The 19339-nt window shown below is 39.5% G+C and overlaps 1 protein-coding gene across 2 annotated transcripts in view; it reads right to left on the bottom strand.

Moving 5' to 3' along the window:
* Positions 1–2620: 2620 nt before the first annotated feature.
* LOC119024199 (septin-7-like) overlaps positions 2621–19339 on the bottom strand; it is a 55460-nt gene continuing 38741 nt past the window's right edge. For both annotated transcript variants that reach the window (XM_037106728.1, XM_037106727.1), the window contains exons 6-13: positions 16592–16709; positions 15929–16021; positions 15420–15516; positions 9015–9066; positions 8558–8683; positions 7005–7140; positions 5500–5645; positions 2621–5403 (exon numbers count right to left, since the gene is read on the bottom strand). In XM_037106728.1, the coding sequence (XP_036962623.1) occupies positions 5364–5403; positions 5500–5645; positions 7005–7140; positions 8558–8683; positions 9015–9066; positions 15420–15516; positions 15929–16021; positions 16592–16709 (808 nt within the window). In that variant the 3' untranslated portion in view covers positions 2621–5363. The remainder of the gene's footprint in view (positions 5404–5499; positions 5646–7004; positions 7141–8557; positions 8684–9014; positions 9067–15419; positions 15517–15928; positions 16022–16591; positions 16710–19339) is intronic.

Genomic DNA, 19339 nt, shown 5'->3' with positions numbered 1-19339 from the left:
CTGGACAGTGCTTGTGGAGTCCACCAGGGGTCAGTGTTGGGGCCAATTCTCTTCATATTCTACATTAATGACATAGTAAAACATCTACATTATTAAAGTTTGTGATGTTTGAGGATGGCACAACTATTTTTTTTGTACTGGAGAGGATTTGCAGCAGATTCTGGTTAATCACACCTGAAATGAGAAAATAAAAAAGGTGGTAAGGTAAAATATCATCAAAGTAGGTGTACATTTACATAACCGTATCACCAAGGGACTATAATCTCTTACAAACACTGAGTAGATGAATTGAACAAATCAATGATTGGACCTGTCAGAGCTTTCTTCAGTCAAACAAAGAAAGGTCTGAAATAACTGTTTTTGGAGCCAAGGAAGAACGACTAACAGTCTCTGCTCAGCTTCAATCTGTGAGGTTGCAAACCAAACGAGAACCCTCGGTGTAATCATGGACTCAGACCCAAAGCAGCAGCCACACTAAGACAATTACAAAGTCAGCCCACCAACATCTTTTATGGATAAAAGGACTCACGTCTCAGCAGGATTTGAAAAAAAAAACCAAAACTTTTCACTGGAGCAATTTCAAGGCTTTTAACTGCACTGTGACTTTTATTTTCACACTTCAAAAAACAGCAGCTAAAGTACAATAATATTACAAAACATTAAAAAAACAACAATAACAGTAACAAATAAACAATATAATGAAAAGGTAAGAAATAGAATAGACCTCTATATAAATATGAACATATAAACATAATATTGTACAAATAATGAATATGAGTATTAAAGAATTGACCAGATAGTGCAAGCCAAAAGTGAGAAATGAGTTGAGTATAGAGTTTAAATTGTAAATTGAGGTCTAGTGGGAGCAGTGCTGGTTGTAGAGTCTGACAGCAGCAGGGAGGAAGGACCAGTGATACGTCTCCTTCACACACTTGCAGTGTATCAGTCTGTTGCTGAAGGAGCTGCCCAGTACTGTGATAGTGACCTGCAGGGGGCGGGACTCCTTCACCAGCTTGTCCATCATCCTGCTCTCTCCCACCACCTGCACCGGGTCAAGAGGACATCCCAGGATGGAGCTGGCCTTCTTGATAAGTTCATCAAGTCTCCTCCTGTCTGCTGCTGAGATGCTGCTGCTTGAGCTGGAGTTGGTTCCAGTGGAACCAGTCCACAAAGTCCTTAATGAGCTCTCAGTAGGCTCTGTCGTCTCCGTCCCTGATGTGGCCGGCGATAGCAGAGTCATCAGAGGACTTATGTAGATGGCTGTGAGGTGATTGATGGGAGAAGTTTGCAGTGTACAGGGTGAACAGGAAAGGATCCAGGACTGTTCCCTGTCTGGCCCCTGTACTGCAGCTGTGTCTGACACACAGTTCTGAGTCCTCACATACTTTGGCCAGTTGGTGAGGTAGTGAGGTGTCCCCCAGGGGTGCAGGCTGTATGGTGTTCCAAGCACTGGAGAAATCAAAGACCATGATCCTCACAGTGCTTCCAGCCTTCTCCAGGTAAGACGGTGATCTGTCCAGGAGGAAGATGATGGAGTTGTCCAATCCGACTGAATGTCCCTCCTGCCTGGGATGTATGATGCCTGTCACAGTGGCAACAGAGTGTCTGAAAACTCCCTTTTCCCATAATCTTCCTTCAACTAATAACATTTTTATTCAATATTTTATTTAAAAAAGTAATAAATTAAAGCAATTAAAAGAGTCAAGAGATGCAGTGCAGAGATTTGTTTAGTATTTTAACATTTGTATGTTAATTCAACTTTATTGCTGAGGGTGACTTCATTGCCGGCTGTGTGTTTTTGAGTAGAGTAGGTATGACCATGTATCTCAAATTTTCCAAATTAGGCCTTTTCTGAATGATCAGAGATGGAGTAATCAGTGACTGACAGCTACAGCAAAGTGTTCATAAGTGTTCACCTCAAGTGTAAATAGTTCACATTTATGGTCAAAGTGTGGTGTAGTTAAGGGAAATAAAAAAATGTATGAAAAAAATGTCAGAAAAATGTAAAAAAATGAACTCAGTTAATATCAATTCAAGTAAATCAAGTAAAAGTAAATGATACATTTATTTATATGCATATATACACTGTAATCAATGGGCCAATCAATCATCAGCCTGATCGGTTATCAGATCTGACCATCAGCATTTTTCTGATTATAGTAATCATTGATTAATTTCTTTTTTACTGTCAATAAAATCAATAAATGTAATGCTCTGATGAAGCATGCGCTCTGCAAAGTAACTGTAGTGGCCATTAATCGAATAATTTAAATCAAACTTTAAATCAGACTTCAGCATACAAATCAAAGAGCCACTGCTGGTAGTCGCAGGTAATAGAAGTTCAAGGTCCCTTCAACGTTTCTTTGGTTTTGTGCAATTCATTTCTTCTGAAAACTGCACTGACCAACACTTTGCAGCTGACACTATTTTAGTCTGTGGTCTGAGTTTTTTTTTTCTCTCTCCAATTCTGTACAATAATTCTATGATCATCATAAGTATTGTTTGGAAAATTTCCCATCTGGAAAATATGTTAAACGTTTGACTTCATATTCATTTTATTACGCCACACATGATTATTTCATAAGAGTGTGTTAAAAAGAATACTCACACACGTCGGGAGTTAAAGCATAACCTTGTCAACTTTAATATTAACCATGTACGGTTAGAGACAGAACACATAAAACAAAGAAGAGTAGCAGAAAACAGTGTACATATAAAAAAAAGAGTAAATATTATAACAACCAAAAAAAAACAAAAAAAAACCCTTAACTTATGACCGTTTTAACTTGGTGTTACTGGAAGGGTGAGTGGTTCCCAAGCATGTCAAAGAAATCACTTTCTTTCACTTGTCGGACCACAGAACTGCTTTTCTCTGGACTTATGGAGAAAATAAAGCATAACAGCAGTCCTGAGAGGGTGTACTCATTGGCATAGATGCATACAGTATGTATGTGTGTGTTTGTAAATGTATGAAAATGTATTCATGGATTCTTAAGACAAGTTTTACATGATAGGTTCTGAGGTTCGAGTACAAGTTCTGTTGTTATTACTGGCATATAATACATGGAAAAAGCAAAGAAACTCAAGAAAAAAAGGCCACCGAGCAGCCTCCATGTATGTACACAATGTATGCATTTCCATTATGAACAAATCCATACTGGTAATATCATGTGTTGAAGATGTCAGATTTATCCCTTTGACATTTTGCTTTAAATGCATTTTGATGGCTGTGGGCTGTGTGAAAAACTATTAAAAAAAACCCCACAACAGATGAATCTATGATTCTTTTAAGAAAACTATGCAGGATTTAAGGATTCATTCTTCAACCGTTCATATAGTATTATCAATATCATCATCGTCATCATATGAAAATAAAACATGGCAACTCTTGGAAATTTTTATAATAAAGGTTTGAATGTGTCACAACTCCCTGCTTTCTGACTCTGAACTGACCTCACATATTCTGTTGGAGAGAACAGCATTTATGTATTCTATCGTTAAGTTGGAGACAAACCTATGGCTGAATTGGCAAACTTCTCCAAACAACTGTTTTTCTAAGGAGTCCAGGAAGAAAGGAAAGTGAAAGGAATATTTCAGCTTTCTGATGAAGTGTCCCTTTAAAGATTATAAACAAAGAGAAAATATCAGAAAAAGCTGGGGTTTAAGGGTATGACAACATCCATCACTTACATCACAATATAAAACATCTTTGTAATCACTGTCACCTGTAAAGTTGTACACACTAATGATGCTTTTGGATACTGTCTTCTTTTTAAATAGGAAACATACACTGCAATGACAACATCCTGGTTGCTGTTACAAGATTCTCGTCTTCCTTCTTCTGTCTGTCTGCCTCAGTATCTGACCTCAAACACAGCGTCGCATAAAACACACCTGCTCATAAACACAGCACACCTGCCGCTGCACTGGAAATCCTGTGTAAAGGCCCGATCACACCGACATTTAAAATGTGAACTCTGAAGCCTGAATTCTTAAACAGCATCAACCTATGCGGGAGCCCAAAGTAGAGGATGCTCCTGTACTTCATCTCATTGGCTGTGTTGCACCATCCACTCCTATTTAAACTCCTCTGTTAGAGGATTCCACAAACCAGGGATAGGTTGTAAAGCAGTCATGGGACACGAGTCAAGTTTTGACACAGATAGTAAGTTAGCTAACTGGAAAATGACCATATTGTTTCATTTAAAAGACGCTTTAGCTAACGGTGGAAACCTACAGTTTCACTTCCAAAGTTTTAGCGTATTTGCGAACATTGGAAACTAACAATTTATTTTCAAAATGTACTTGCTAACGGTTGAAACTTATTATCTTACTATCCAAACATGTATTTGCTAACGTTGGTAAACTTACTATTTTATTCAAAAGACATAGCCAATGGTGGAAATTTGCTAACTGAGGAAATGTATTGTTTTATCCAAAAAGACGTATTAGCAAACGGGCAATGTTAACTGAGACACTAATCAAAGAGTTTTTTTCCCCAGCCTTCAGTAACTCTTTATCAAATAACAAATACATCCCAAGAACGGCATTCCGAGGGAGGAGTAAATGGCTCAATACTAAGAAAATAGGAATATAAAGTTAAAAAGCTTCTCAAACTCAACAGTGCAAGCGAGTTACCTGATGGCCTATTAGCCGTTAGCTTGCTAGTTACAGTAGTTTATTAACAAGCCCTAGAGGCTGTGCCACTCTCTGGTGTGACCGGGCCTCAATTCCCCTGACTTCTCCTTCCTCAGCTGCCATCTGATTCAGTTGCCTTCCCTCACATACACTCTTCCTTCACCTGAAACACTCTCATTGAAGTCTTCATGACATGGGTGTGTTAATTGTGTAGACACTTGTGTTAAATCTTCGAGAACAATAAAAGAAAGAGCATCAAGGAGAGGGATAGTACGTCTATCTGCAGATCGATGGAATATGTAGAGAACATATAACTACTACTTGTGTACAAATGGCTATGCATGGTCCCTGCCATGTGTTAACTCCATACTGTAGCTCAGAGGAACTCGGGCTTCTCCTCTTTGTCAGGAAATATAGGAAAATAGAATTTCACAAAAACATGCATTCCCCATGGAAAGAAAAGGTTTTAACAGATGCAGTGAAACCCTGCAGAGAGACGAGCATGTGGGCATCTGGATGTGTTTATGTGTGTGAGTGTAGATGGCGATCATGTCACATGTGGTGCATGTTAAATGTAACACTGAGGGATGTTGTGGAATGTGATGCGCCTCATATCTGTTTATGTGTGTGTATGTTCTGAGCACCACAGTAGATGCGAACTTCAGGGGGGAGGGAGAATATATGAGTTTTTTTTGTAAAATTGAAGGAACAGGACGTGTCTCTCTTCAAAAGATTTTTCCTTTCTTCTTGTTCTTCTCCATTGTCCTGTGTAAGAAATCAGAATAGCCGTATCAGTGGGCATGTAGCAATTACAAAACAAACTGCACTTTGATGGTTAGATAGCTTCTCAGAGTTACTGACTTGGAGGCATCCAGTTTCTGCTGCTCCAGGATTCTCTGCTGAGCTTCCCAGTTGGCCTTCTCGTCCTCATAAACTCGTCTCTTCTCCTCCAGCTCTTTGTACTGCGCCTCCAAGTTCCTTTTCATCTGTTCGTGGCGTCGCTCCAGCTGACGATCAAAACATTACATTACACTCACTCTCAAAGACAAAGACAGGAAACTCTAATAAAACACCCAATGTAAAGTGTTAACACTGCAAAGTTACAGCTGGAGTCATTTGTATGGATAAAATGACCCGACAAGCTGTATGTACAGATTGCTCCTTTCAAGAACACATCACTAGGAGTTTATTTCCTCGGAATCTCCTGGAAGACAAATCTTGTGCCATTTCATCAGGCTAGGCACAGAGTGGCCTTAGATCATAAGAGACATAGCCTACTGGTTTTTAACTGACGGTGGGAAGAATGACTGTGTTTATCTCTGAGATGATTTACAAGGCGTGAAGTTGGTCAGTGAGCTTCTTAGGCTGTTAAACTAGTGCCGTAAATGCTAGAATTAGCTGTGCCAATAAAGTAAAAAGCTCCATCCAAAAGTAATAATTCAATAAGTTTTGGGTTATAGCTCTGAACAGGAGAGCATCTGAGTCTGGATCTGGACTGGTGTCCGCCTATCAGTGACTTCTGCTCTAATGGATTTTTCCAGAGCTTTCAACCACATCACGTTGTCTTAATGGAGTTTGATTTTTAGTCATCATCATGTGCCTGTGGTTATCATCAGTGACAACTGAAACACTTAAACTGATGAAGACTACATATAGTTTAAAGCTCCATAAAAAGATAGCAGGTTGACCTTTGTGTTAAATTACTATATCAAGGTAAAGAATGGACTTCCACACATTTGTGTTGGCTGGATAAATAACCAAAGTTCCATGCTATTTAAGTCAACCTCAGTGTTTTTCATCTTTACCTATAGTTTACTGTTGATGCATTAACATGGAACAGCTGCATCATGGTGCCTGGCTTTATTGCTCTGTTACTAGAAAGTCATGTACAGTTGTCAGCCAATCAGAACCTCAATTAAACAGTGGCCAAGGCGTAGAGGATTTAATAGCGAGTAGAAACAACTGAATTAAAATAAGAACCTATACAATTGTAACATCCTTATATAACTGGATATTGACATAAATGACATTGAGATTTAACACTGAATAGTTAGGACAACAGGAATAAAATGTGCTGGATATCGGTAGCCTCAGGATTGTGGGGTATGCAGCCCTAAACTGGGACACATACCAACATTCAATTCAATACAATTCAATTCAAAGATGCATTCGTCAATTCTGCCACACATACAGGACAAACAGAGGATCAAAATGAGATATAAGTTGTGGAAAGGTGCAGCGGAGAGCTGCGGGTGAGTTGTTCGACTTTGAAAGGTTAATTAATTGCATCCCGTTGGGCTGCCTGCAGTGATGACAATGCAAATGCATAAAAAGCACCATACAAACCCACACAACCTCAAACTTACCTCAGCCTCTGAGTCCTTGAGTTTCTGCTTCTTCTCTTTAACCTTCATTTCAAACACCTGTTCCATTTCTGCCTCCATCTTCTTCATTTTCATCACATGCTCTCTGCGCTCCTCCTCCATCTGTGCCAGGGGACTCCTGTTGACCATGACAGAGGCAGAGGTTAGCTGTGAGCCAGTGCCTGATGTCTGAGGTTTTTTTTAAATGTTTTTATGCTTGGCATCCTTTCTTCAGTCTGGGATCTCTGGATAGCTGCTGAGCTCAAAATCTGGATTGTTTGAGGTCTAAATCTACCTGAACTCCACCTCCTGGTCTACTGCATTACTAAGGGGGACTTTGCTATTGGTATTGAATTTTTTATTTTTTTTTATGGCCTAGCAGCATAGTGGTGTCCAAAATGTCTTCAGATGTTTTAAGTGGAAATTGGATTTCTTTGTCGATTCTGACTTCAGTCACTGACTTTTCCTGGGTGGATTTGTGGAGAGTCACAAGCCTCCTCACTCCTGTTGTCTCCTTGTGCTGATGGAACATACTCTTCCCACAACATCATTTACTTGGAATGTATCATCCTACAGTCTGGTGACTGACATAAAATATTGTAACACCAAACAAACTTTTTTGTTAGATTATTGCTTTTATTTTTTATCTGTTTTTTGGATTTTTCGCATCAGTAGTTTAGGACTTTATTCTCTACAATGAACATGATAAAGTTCCGGATAAATTCAACTGATGCCGATATTGTTGTCTTATCTGAAACCTGGCTTATAAAATCTGTACAGGATGGGGATGTTTCACATTTATGGCTACAATGTTTATCATACACACCCTCAAAGAAAAGGTGGTGGGGTGGCTATCTAAATCAAATGCAATTTGGTGTTAAATTAGTGGTTTCTGAGTCAGAAACCATATCAGCATATAATGCTGGTGGGATGTTATAGGGCCCCCATCTTCCTCTTAGAACTCATTGTCTACTCTTGTTAAGCTTCTGTCTCAACTGGAATACACCGAAATATTGTTGGTTGGCGACTTAAACAATGTGATTCTCTAATTCTCACACAATCATTTGATTCCTTTACAAGACTTAATCCTAAATGTTTACAAAAATGGACACACATCGAATTAGCTTTGACATAAAAGCCCTTTTCATGTGTTGCACCTGGTGGTTTTCCAAATGTTGTGAGTGATCATTGTGTGATAGCAAGTTACAAGTTACATAACGTGAATTGTTGTTGTTGAGTTGATTTGTTGTTCCCAAAGTCTGAACTGAATTGGGAAAAAAACCACAGAGCCACTACTGTACTAATTATGAAATAATATAGTCATATTTTATATCAAATTAAACAGCAGAAGCTGGGCTACAATGTGTACAAAACATGTTTATATGACCCAAACACAGTCAAAACACTACTCAAATAAACAACTAAACATCAAAGTTTGTGAATCACCCTAACCCCTAACCCCTAACCCTAGAAAATTGGCTTGGGGTTAAATGAAGGCTAAATAAGTTTTGTTCTCCTTTGTTTAAATATGTAGTTGATGCATAACTAAGACATACTTGGTGAGCTGGCCCTTGGTCTTGGTAGTGTCCACTCCATTACAGGTGACAGCAGCAAGTTTCTTACTGCGGTAATTCTCGTAGTGGACATTGTTGGTGACATCCTTTAGATCTTGCATATGGGTCCTATGGAAGGGGAAGTAAAATCCAAAGAAATCAGGCATTGAAAGCCAGATGGAGGGTGAGGAGGACAGAAGAGGGAAAAAATCCCTGAAAAAAAGCTAAAGCTACAAATGCATTTTTTTACAGCTTTGATTATTGCTACATTAGCATCTCAGACAGTATAATGCATGTACTGTAAACTCTGTACTATTAGAAGGAATCTGTCAGCCTTGAATAGCCTCTGTGGGTGTGGATTTGACAGGAACTATTAAAACAATTTAATTCATCAAAAGGGTTAGACATCAACTTACTTTCATGAGATTAAGTTAAGAGAAATAAATCTTATGTGCCTCACCTGATCAGCATGTTGCGTAGCACAGTGAAGTCACAGTGTTCCCCGTTCTCCACTGAAACACACAGGGAGAGGGAGGAAACAGAGGGAAAGGGGGGGGGAACACAGACATCAAAATTACTACACAGGAACACTTCTGATCGGTCATCAATTTATCTCAAGGGAAACTAAACTAGAAAAGCATTGCAAGCGTCTATAGATGTCGGTATATAAAGTCTTACAGGTGCTTAAAACCTGAGTAAATTCAGCTGAATTACTAGGTCATAACTGTCATCTGTTTTAGCTTATCTCTGGCTATGTGTTTACATTAAGAGGCCGTCCCAACAGAAACACATGTCATTGTCTTTGTGGTGAGTAAGAGCAAGACAGCCGTAGTGTGTTATTTACACAATAAAACATACAGAGTGTAGTGGTATTATAGTAAGGAGATTAAAACATAAACAAAACAAAACAAGTTAAAATGTATGTTATCAGTCTCAATGGAGACCTGATGGCACAAACGCATATATATCACAGACTGTAATATTCATTCATCAGTCATAAAAGGAGGGGTGCACTACAAGGTGAAGTCAGCGTTTACAGGGAGGCATTGTAGAATATCAGCTGTTGTAGCACATTAACAGAAAACAATTGGTGGAGGAAAACAAGGCCATGATCACATAGGATGGTTTTAATATATTTCACTGGGCTGGGTTGCAACAGGTCGCACTTACACCTGACAATGTTTTGTCAGTTTTGTCAGTTTCTACCATCACAACTAAACCGCAAAGCAGCATTAAGAGAGGTTTTGCCAACAAGCTGCACACAGCAGCAGTGACATATTATCAGCTTATACAGCTGTTAGGTATGTATGTGATATTCATACACTGTATATGTGTTCTGGCTGGGCAATGTTTTGATATGACATCTTTATCATGCTATGAGACTACCATCTTAGATTCTGGATATCGGTACATCATGATTTGTCGTAAGTGTTGCCTTTTCCTGGTTTTAAAGGTTGTATTACAGGCAGATGTCATTTCTTCTCATTTATTCATTCAACTTAAAAACTGTTCAGAATATGTCAACACTGAACTTCAAGCCACAAAACCAAAAGACTGAGCCGAAAGAGGCTAAAAGGCTTCATAGCACTAATGAGACCTGCAAACTTTGGTGATGATTCTCTGTGGGTTCATCACTGTAAGTGAGCCCTTTGACATTATAAACAGCAAAAAATACAAAATAGGGAGAATAAAGAGAAAGAGCTCTGGTGCTCGCCACTTAAATGGGAACTTGGCTGCTTTTCAACCAGCTTTATATTACTACAGTGTTGTTGGTATATCCACATTAACAATGTTTAACTTCTCTCCATTTTACCCAGCACCCTCCACTCTGAATGTGTGTTAATATCCTCCTATCTGATCACAGCCTTTCATTGTTGAACCCAAAGACGTCACACAGTTAGAACAAGAGTTGTTGTTCAGACAACAGTAAACAGAACTGATCTCAGCTCAACATGATACAGTTAGATGACTGTGAGATTTCATCAAAGACATGGATACATGGTCAGACGGGATTCTGGAAAAGGACTGCAGATAAACTGCTGCTGAGGATGTATGTGGTGGATCTTCGGCCTCCTCTTCATCAAATATGCTGCTCCTTAATTGGCTAGCCTTCACCCCACTGGCAGTCAATCATCATCAGGGGAGCGAATAAGGAGGGACACCTTACCATTGATGAAACTTATGCGGTCCCGCAGCCCCTTGGCCTCGAAAGCCAGCCATTGACCTCCTGTCTCTTCTAGAGGAGGGAGCTCTGACGGAGGGGAGGGGTACGGTTTTTCAGTTACTGTCTGCACCCAGCGGGGGCTAAATCTGGGTCTGGAGCAGCTGGGTTTATTATGGCTCAGACTTGGCCTCGGTTTGAGCCCAGAATCGGCATATGTTTGGCCCAGATTCAGCCCAGATTTGGCCCAGATCAACACCATAACCTGCATGTGTCCAAGCTGACCGGCTAAAGAGTGCAGGGCTTGTAGAGGGATTGTGGTGGTTGGGGGTGTGTTATATGAGGCTCTATGCATGACCAGCTAGGGTTGCAGGTCTCAATGAGGTAATAAGTGGAGGAGCTAAGTGGGGTGAAGGGTCATTGGGGAAAAAGGTTGTAACTAATAGTATACAGATCTTATTTCTTGATGAATGGCAGAAAATACCTGATGCAATTTTTAAAAACTCAAATCATCTTTCTTTATTTGCTAATTATGGACGAATAGAAAACTGTCTCAGTCCATCAGGTGTTTTGAGCCTGAGTGCTTAATCCATTAGCAGTGTGTATTTAGGCCATGATGATGAACTGCATTGGTTAAATGAATCAAGAGCACACAACTGTTTATCAGAAAACATGCATTGTGTGTGTGTGTGTGTGCATATGTATGTCCAGGTTTGTATGTTAAAAGCCTTACATTCAAATATGCTCCAAGTATGCTTATGAGTGAGTATTCATGATACCAAGCCACATGTTACCTTGATGACTTAAATGAGCTGCTACATGCCCTTTTGGAAAACACTAACTCACCATTAACTGCTCATGAACCTATAAGCGATGCGTTAGGATGGTGGATCCCAGTCTTTGATCCAGCGATACAGCGAGGCCTGTAAACTTTTCTGACCCAGCACCAACACAATGACCTGAACCCAAAATGTAAAGGGCTGACTCACGCGGTAAAGCAGGGCAGGAATTATCGCTATCGCTGTATGTAATACAACTGGAGCAAAGAAGGGAACCACAGTATTAGAGTGATATTTCTATTGCAGCTATAGTTTCAGCCTCCAGTTTTCTCCATGACTATTCACAGCATCAGACCTGGGACAAACATGTGAGATGAGAAAGCTTTAAATCCAACCGATAACACCAGATAAGGGAGGACTTCAAATTTTGACATATTTCAAGTACATAAACCTCATCAAATGCACCTTGCAGGATAATTCCTGTTGATTAAAATAGTAGTGTATTACACTCCCAGCTAATTAATGAGATCTAGGAACACAGAGACATCACTAAAAAGAAGTCTGATAGGACAAGAAACCCAAACAGTCAGTTGACCAGACAGCCTTAAACAAACCCCAAGGTAGGGCAGGGGGTAAAAAAAAAAATCAATCTTAATACACCTTTTCCTGTGGATACAAAATTAACCCCCACCAAGCACCAAGTGCGGGTACATTTTCTAATTGGCGAGTTTATCTCGAAAAGCTAACTGCTACATTGGCAGGTAAATGTTTGTACCAAAACGTGATCAGAAACTGTGTTGAGAGACTTTAGACTGGAACTTGATGGTGCATTCAGCTGCATCCTATAGATGTAGAAATCTATAATGTTCACAATTGACCACTAAGGTTGGTTAAAATCACACATTTATTTTCCTATCTCCATGTTTGAAATGCATAGGCCTATATCTGTCATTACTTGATAACGACAGGATTTTTAAACAATAAGGAGATAAAATCATAATATCCAATTCATTTCTCCTGGTAATGCATTAATAATACACATACAAGGCTTTTGTGTAAGTAATACAGCACGGATGTTTGGCCTTCTGGATCTTTTGTTTCTCAGTTCATCTCTTTGGACTTCATAGTAGTGACTTCACTTTGTTCCCTGGTCTCAGTAATTAATGTAATGGTAGTGAGTTCAATACTGTCCTAACTGACAGAAATTATCAAAAACATCAAAATAAGAAATTTGGAATAAACCACAATTGCCATACAATATTCTAAGGGATATCATATTAAGTGATAAGAACAAAGACAGCAAAAATAATCATTCATGTGTCAACCCAGTAGATCATTGGCTCTTTTGCTCCATGGCAAGACCTTGCATTCCTCGACTTTTAAACATTCCAAAAGCATAAGGAATATCATCTTTCCCTTTGCAGAGGGCGGACTGGTGTAGATTTTTGTGTCTGATGTACTGCACACTGTCTTAGTGTTGAAAACATTTGCTTCCTCTTTTGTTCTGAGAAAAGTCATTTAATTTGGCTCACTGACTCACTGACTGAGACATGTTGCTATTCTAAATATCTAAAAAAAAAATATATCAGTACTCTCTGGGGGACAAACTATGCAACTGCAACATTGCTTCAGCATGACGTGTCAGCAAAGAATACTAAAAGACAACACTCACCCCAGCCACAGTCTGTTCACACTGCTGCTGTCTTGCAACTGAACAGAGTTAATGACGTACCACAAGACTACAGAGCAGCTGCTCTCTTCAAACTGAGACTCTTGAACTCATCCTCTGCACTTCACCATGAATAGTTTTATAGGCGCAATAGAATCATTTTTTTTGACTTGATAATTTTTTTTTTCTAATTAGTGTATATAATGTTGAATCTGGGATTCCTCAACCACAATTTATCAGTACAATATCAGATGCATATATATTTAATCTGTAAAATAAAAGACTAAAATGTACATTTTAATAATATCAATAATTGTATCTAGAACTTTTTCTCATCCTCTCAGTGTGGATAGTGCTAGCTGTACAGGTTCAGTCAGCATGGTATATGACAAGCAGGGGCCAATATTCTACTGAGAACACATGAAACAATTTCTACTTTCTTTGTATTTCAAAATACGTTACATTTTAATATGTCAATGTTCTTCACTGTTTTTAAAATCGATCATCAATATTCAGCCCAAGTCTGATTAGAGCATTGGTTTGACCATCAGCCTAATGATGAGACAGCACAGCAACAGAAAAGTGGAGGGGAAGGAGGGCTGGAGAGTTTGGGGGACACCCTGAGGAGGGAGAAGTAGGGGAGAAGATGAGGTCGAAATAAAGTGAAAGATGGTTTGGTTTACCAAAAATGCCCTCTGTCAGTCATGGAAAAGAATAGACAAAGAAAAAAGAAAAAAGAGAGAAAAGAAAGAATGAAAAAGTGAAAGACTGATAAACGGTCAACCACAGAGCAACAACGGTATATTACTTTATATAAAGATATAAACAGTATATCATCTTTCAGAGGAATTTAAAACAAACTTAGTTGAAAACTAACCCACCAGTAAGAGCAACAACAGTTCATCGTGGCAAATGGCAGTCTCTGATTGGGTCGATTGCGTAAGTCGGTACTTGCTGCCATACTGAGAGAAGATATCCCATAATACACTATGTCTCTCCCTCTTTTCCAGAATCCCTATCAGGGTCATAACCATCTCTATCAAAAGGACTGTGTGCATGTGAGTTTGTTTGTGATGAGGGGAAGACAGGTTGGTGTAGAGTATATCAGAAAAAATGTACCAACTGCCGGACAACTTCTTACTTTAGATAATCTAACAACATCTTTGGGAACATGTTGACCTTTTTAGTTTTTCCAGTTACAAGACAAAAAAGCTTTAATTTCCAACAGTCTTGGTCACTGTTATCCCTCCATTCACACATCCTCAAACACCAAAGAAGCAAGTCATGGGGAAATGATCCTTGAAACCATCCAGAACCGAGCACTTTGACCCCAAAAATGTGTCAGTTTGGAGCGGAAAAGTTGGACGCGATGTGACCAAAAAATAATATACAGTAAGTGTGAACCGAACGGGGTGTTTTATATTGTACTACAGGTCGTTGTGCATTGTGCAAAACTGTTCTTTGTAATTCTTTAAAATTCTTCTTCAGTTCAAAACTCGTGTCAATGTGTGTGTGCATCTGTTCAAGAACCAGAGTTATTCTGGTGGAAAACCCTCAAAAAAGCATTCAGTGGGATTCTTGCACACTATGTGGATTTCAACAAGAAAAATTAAGAATAAAAAGAATAAAGACACGCTGACTAAACAGTAGGAGACCAGCCTGTAGCAGTAAGATCCATAAGGCTTCTTGAGAACTGGAGAAGCCTCTGATGAGAGGTGAAATGTCTTCAAGAAACTGTAACAAGTACAGTTGCCTATGATCTAGCAGTTAGAATTACCATGAGTTGGATGACTGACAACCTTCATCAACACAAAATTAAATCTACTAAAATCAATATTTAATAAGACTTATCAGAGCTCTTAAAGGTGTACTATGACCATGTTTTTCAACTTTAAAAGTTGTAATTCTTCCAACAAGAACACACTTTTGACAAGTCACTGTATTACCTGGTAGTTAATACATTCAGTGGATAAAATAGGTCACTTTGACATGCACTATGTCCCACACTCTCAGGAATATCATGCTTCATTCATTATGATAGAGATAACATGCACATCGACTTTCAAACCTAAACATGCGTTAGCCTCTCTCTCAAATCCGTCAGTATCTGCCCAAGGTGCAATGACATACAGTGTATGAATGGTATTTCTTAAACTATAACACTTCTTTTTCTGTTCATTTGCTAGGCACTTGCAGTTTGGCCACAAAATGGAAGCTGTATCCTTCCCCTCCGGCAATGGACCGGAATCAACCTACCTTCTGCCACGCCCCATGGGTACTGGCGACCTCTGACCTTCTTGCCGTTCACCTCGATGACCACATTGCTGCCCACCACTGCCAGTGGCATCTTCTCCTGAAAAGGAAAGACAAACCATTTTCTGCAAAACTGCTTTACAAGTGCAGTAGAATCCAGGATTTTCCTCAGTTAGAGATTGTCTATATATTTTTAAGGCCAAGTCACTTCCAAAAGTGGATCACGTGTAGTGCCAAGCTTGACTCTTGCCTGATTCAGCTGTTACTGGGGCAGTTACATGGACAACTATCATTAGTGAAAGTTCCTCAATGAGCTGTTCTAGAAAGTGGCTGAAGAGTTATGCAATAATGCTGCCAGGCATGGGGGATACGGGACAGCTGTAGCAGTCGGATACCGATCAGAGGACAGACTGACCTTTGGCTGTCTGTGTCTCTCTATTTCTATCTTCCTACTGAGATCAATCAGAAGTGCACAAATCAAGTTTTACCAACAAGACAGTGTTGTCCATTACCTTGATCTTTCGGATGAGTTTGTTGTCCTCGTCATCCTCTGTGTCCGGGAACTCATAAATTTTTATTTTGTGCTCCTGTATCTCTTTCATTATCTGACAAAGAAGACAGCAGAGTAGTAGAAGTAAGTAATCAGAATGAAGTACATGATTGGCCACCATACGTACAGTATGGAGCTCAAAAAAGGATTTAAATTTCTCTTTTAGGTAAACAATCTATGTACATTTCACAAAATAGTAAACCCCAAACTGCTTCTGATGTGCTGGTAGGCACTCCACATGGCAGCCACCAACATCAGTGTATGAATATATGTATGAATTACTGTAAGTTGCTTTGGACAAAAGTGTCTGCTAAATGCCCTAAATGTAAATGAATGAAGGCTAACCATGTTTATTGGATTCCAGTCTTTAAATATGCTAACTGTCTCCAAGCTCAGGTTCCATACTTGATACACAGAACTGACATATCAATCCCCTCACCTTACTCTGGTAAGGAAAGTTAGAAAGTATATTTCCCAAAATGTTTCTTATTGGTTTACATGTCTATGTTGGATACATCATGTAAAACAAATGATACACATATACTACTAAATGTTTTATCATTTCACCTTCGATATACAGCAGCACTGCCTATCCCATTAATGTGACAAATGGACACATACATACCTGTTTTTTAAAAAGCTGGCACTCCTCTGGAGTCAGAGTGTCTGCTTTTGCAATGAGAGGGATGACGTTGACTTTGTCATGGAGTCTCTTCATAAACTCGATGTCCAGCGGCTTCAGACTGTTGGATAGCGAGAAAAATGACATGTAACCAAAATCATCAACTCAACAGAGACACTTTTCATACAGCTTAGTTAAATATGACCAGTGTAGTACATTCAACAGGTTTATCGTAGTGGAAAAGCAAAAAGCGAAATGTATTAGTTTTAGCAACAGGTAACTGGTAACCTGTCCTGCGTGTACCCCGTCTCTACCAATCAGAACTGTGAGAGTCTCCACCCTCCTCATATCTGACCAGGATAAGCTCTGTTGGGAAACTGATGAATAAAATGACACCATTTAATGTGGATCAGCAGCCCTGTCACATATCATTTGAATCAACAGTTAAGCTTAAACTAGGTGCTATTCAAAGTAAATGCAGTTCAGAGGGTCACCAGCAGAGGGCAAACCAACCTGCACTTTGCATGTAGCATACAGCAAAGTGTGACTGACTCTTTGTCTTATGTTTCTCTCTTCTGTGCCGACAACTGTCGGTTCTGTCTTGCTGGGCTGCTGAGGGACTGTAATTCTTGAATAGGCTCCATCTCTGTCTAAATAGCAAGTGGGATTCGTATCTGGTCCGGCATGAGGTTGGTGGGCTGTCTGCAAGTGTGGGCAGTGTATGTAGAAAGTGAGTATGCACTACATAACGGGAGCAAATTATGTAAAAATAACTGTACAGAGGAGGCTGTGGCTCAGGAGGGAGAGCGGGGTGTCCACTGATCACAGGGTTGGCGGTTCAATCCCCCAGCTCCTCTCGTCCACATGTCAAAGTGTCCTTGGGCAAGACAAAAAAACCCTGAATTCTCCCTATGGTCAGGCCAGCATCTTGTATGGCAGCTTACAGTGTGTGTGTGTGTGTGTGTGTGTGCGTGTGAGAATGGCGGAATAAGACATAAATGAATATTTTGGATAAAAGCTTTATATAAATACAACCATTTACTATTTGCATGGTTGAATACTCAAAATTGCAATGATTTTCATTCATGTGCATTGAAATGATTCATGCTATATGCGAACATGGTTCTGTTCTATGTTCTATGACTGTGAGTAGTAAAAGAAGGGCAACAAAACAGCTGCTGAGTGGTTGACTAGCTCACGGAGGGACGCAGAATCAGAGTGTGAGGCGACAACTTGGTCAGAACAAATTCAGGCTTTTGTATGATACAGCATTGGAACGCAGACCCAGATAACACTGGAGTCAGAGTGTCTGCTCTCAGCAAAGGGAGATATTAACTGTCAAGACACTTGTGTGAACTAAAAGTGTTTCTCTTTTCAATGTTATCATAAATCATAGATCGTCTCTATATTCTGACCATGATTTATCCATCTAGCAGCACTTACTCCTGGTTGGACTCAGCATTTCAAATTTCCCCTCCTTCTCCCTTCAGTATCTTGGGATGTAATACATCACAGACAGGCTAAGCTTGGAAACATGACCATGTACTTTATAGGATTTAAAATGTTCCTGTGTGACTTGGGATGAGGCAGTTTTCAAACAGCAACTCTGCAGCACATCTGAAGGTTAACAATTTGCTTTGAAACTATAGCCATCAAATTCCTGATGGGACAGGAAAATCTCAATTCATTGATATATTTACTTGAAAAAATGCTGAGAAAGTGCCCCAACATTTAGAGTGATCAGCGACTCAATGCTTTGCTTGCATTTATATCAACAATACTGGAAAACAAGAGTGGGGCATGCCGCACCAATTACTGGAATTTATAGAGCTGTGTAGGATGGAGATGCCACCAAACTAAATCAGATGTATTTATATAGCCCCAAATCACAATCACATTGCTTCAGTGGGCTACAGTCTATACAGTCAATTATATTCTCTGATCTTAGACCATCAATTCAAGTGAAGAAACCCTTTTCAACAGAATGGAAAAAAAGATGACTTTCAAACAATTGTTTTTACTTCCTTTCAGACTTGCACCTATTTCTGTCAATGTCATTTTTAATGTTGGTCTCATGTCATGACCTGAATCAATTTTATGAACAGGAGGGCAAGCTAATGAGGTTGGCCTAGTAATTATGCAATAGCATTCATCAAAGCATATGTCTGAACTGAGTGCTGCTCATACTTTAACCATGTCTTTAGCAATGTTGTTAGCAATTTCGCTAGCTTGGCTAAAATCCCTCCTCAAACACTTCCATTCAGATTCTCCAAAGTCAGCACATTCATTATCAAGTAGTATCAGCCTGAATGAGCCAGCAGTCTTTCACATGGAAACTGGTAATCGAGGGTTCATAAAGAGGCCAATTGCCTCAATTACAGAGAACAATGTGTTTGCACACTTTTTGGCTGGTGCCATCAAAATATTTGCACAGTAATGTAATTTTAAATGGCATTTTTTAAAAGAACCCATCTGTACATATCTGTATGCAATCAAGGAATGATTTGAATCTATACAGATCAAATTTAGCCATCACTGAACATGAGAGGTTGGATGGATTTTTGGTTATGATAAAACAGAGCTCCAAATTTTTTACTCAGGCTGGTGCTGCCGCTATACTGAGGAACAGGGAATGTTCTAGTGATGCCATGTGAACACACACACACACACACACACACACACACACACACACACACACACACACACACACACACACACACACACACACACACACACACACACACACACACA

The sequence above is a fragment of the Acanthopagrus latus genome, chromosome 8 (assembly GCF_904848185.1).
Source record: "Acanthopagrus latus isolate v.2019 chromosome 8, fAcaLat1.1, whole genome shotgun sequence".
NCBI classification, from domain to species: domain Eukaryota; kingdom Metazoa; phylum Chordata; class Actinopteri; order Spariformes; family Sparidae; genus Acanthopagrus; species Acanthopagrus latus.
Note: the sequence above shows the minus strand (reverse complement) of the source record. Positions and strands in the feature narration are given on the sequence as shown.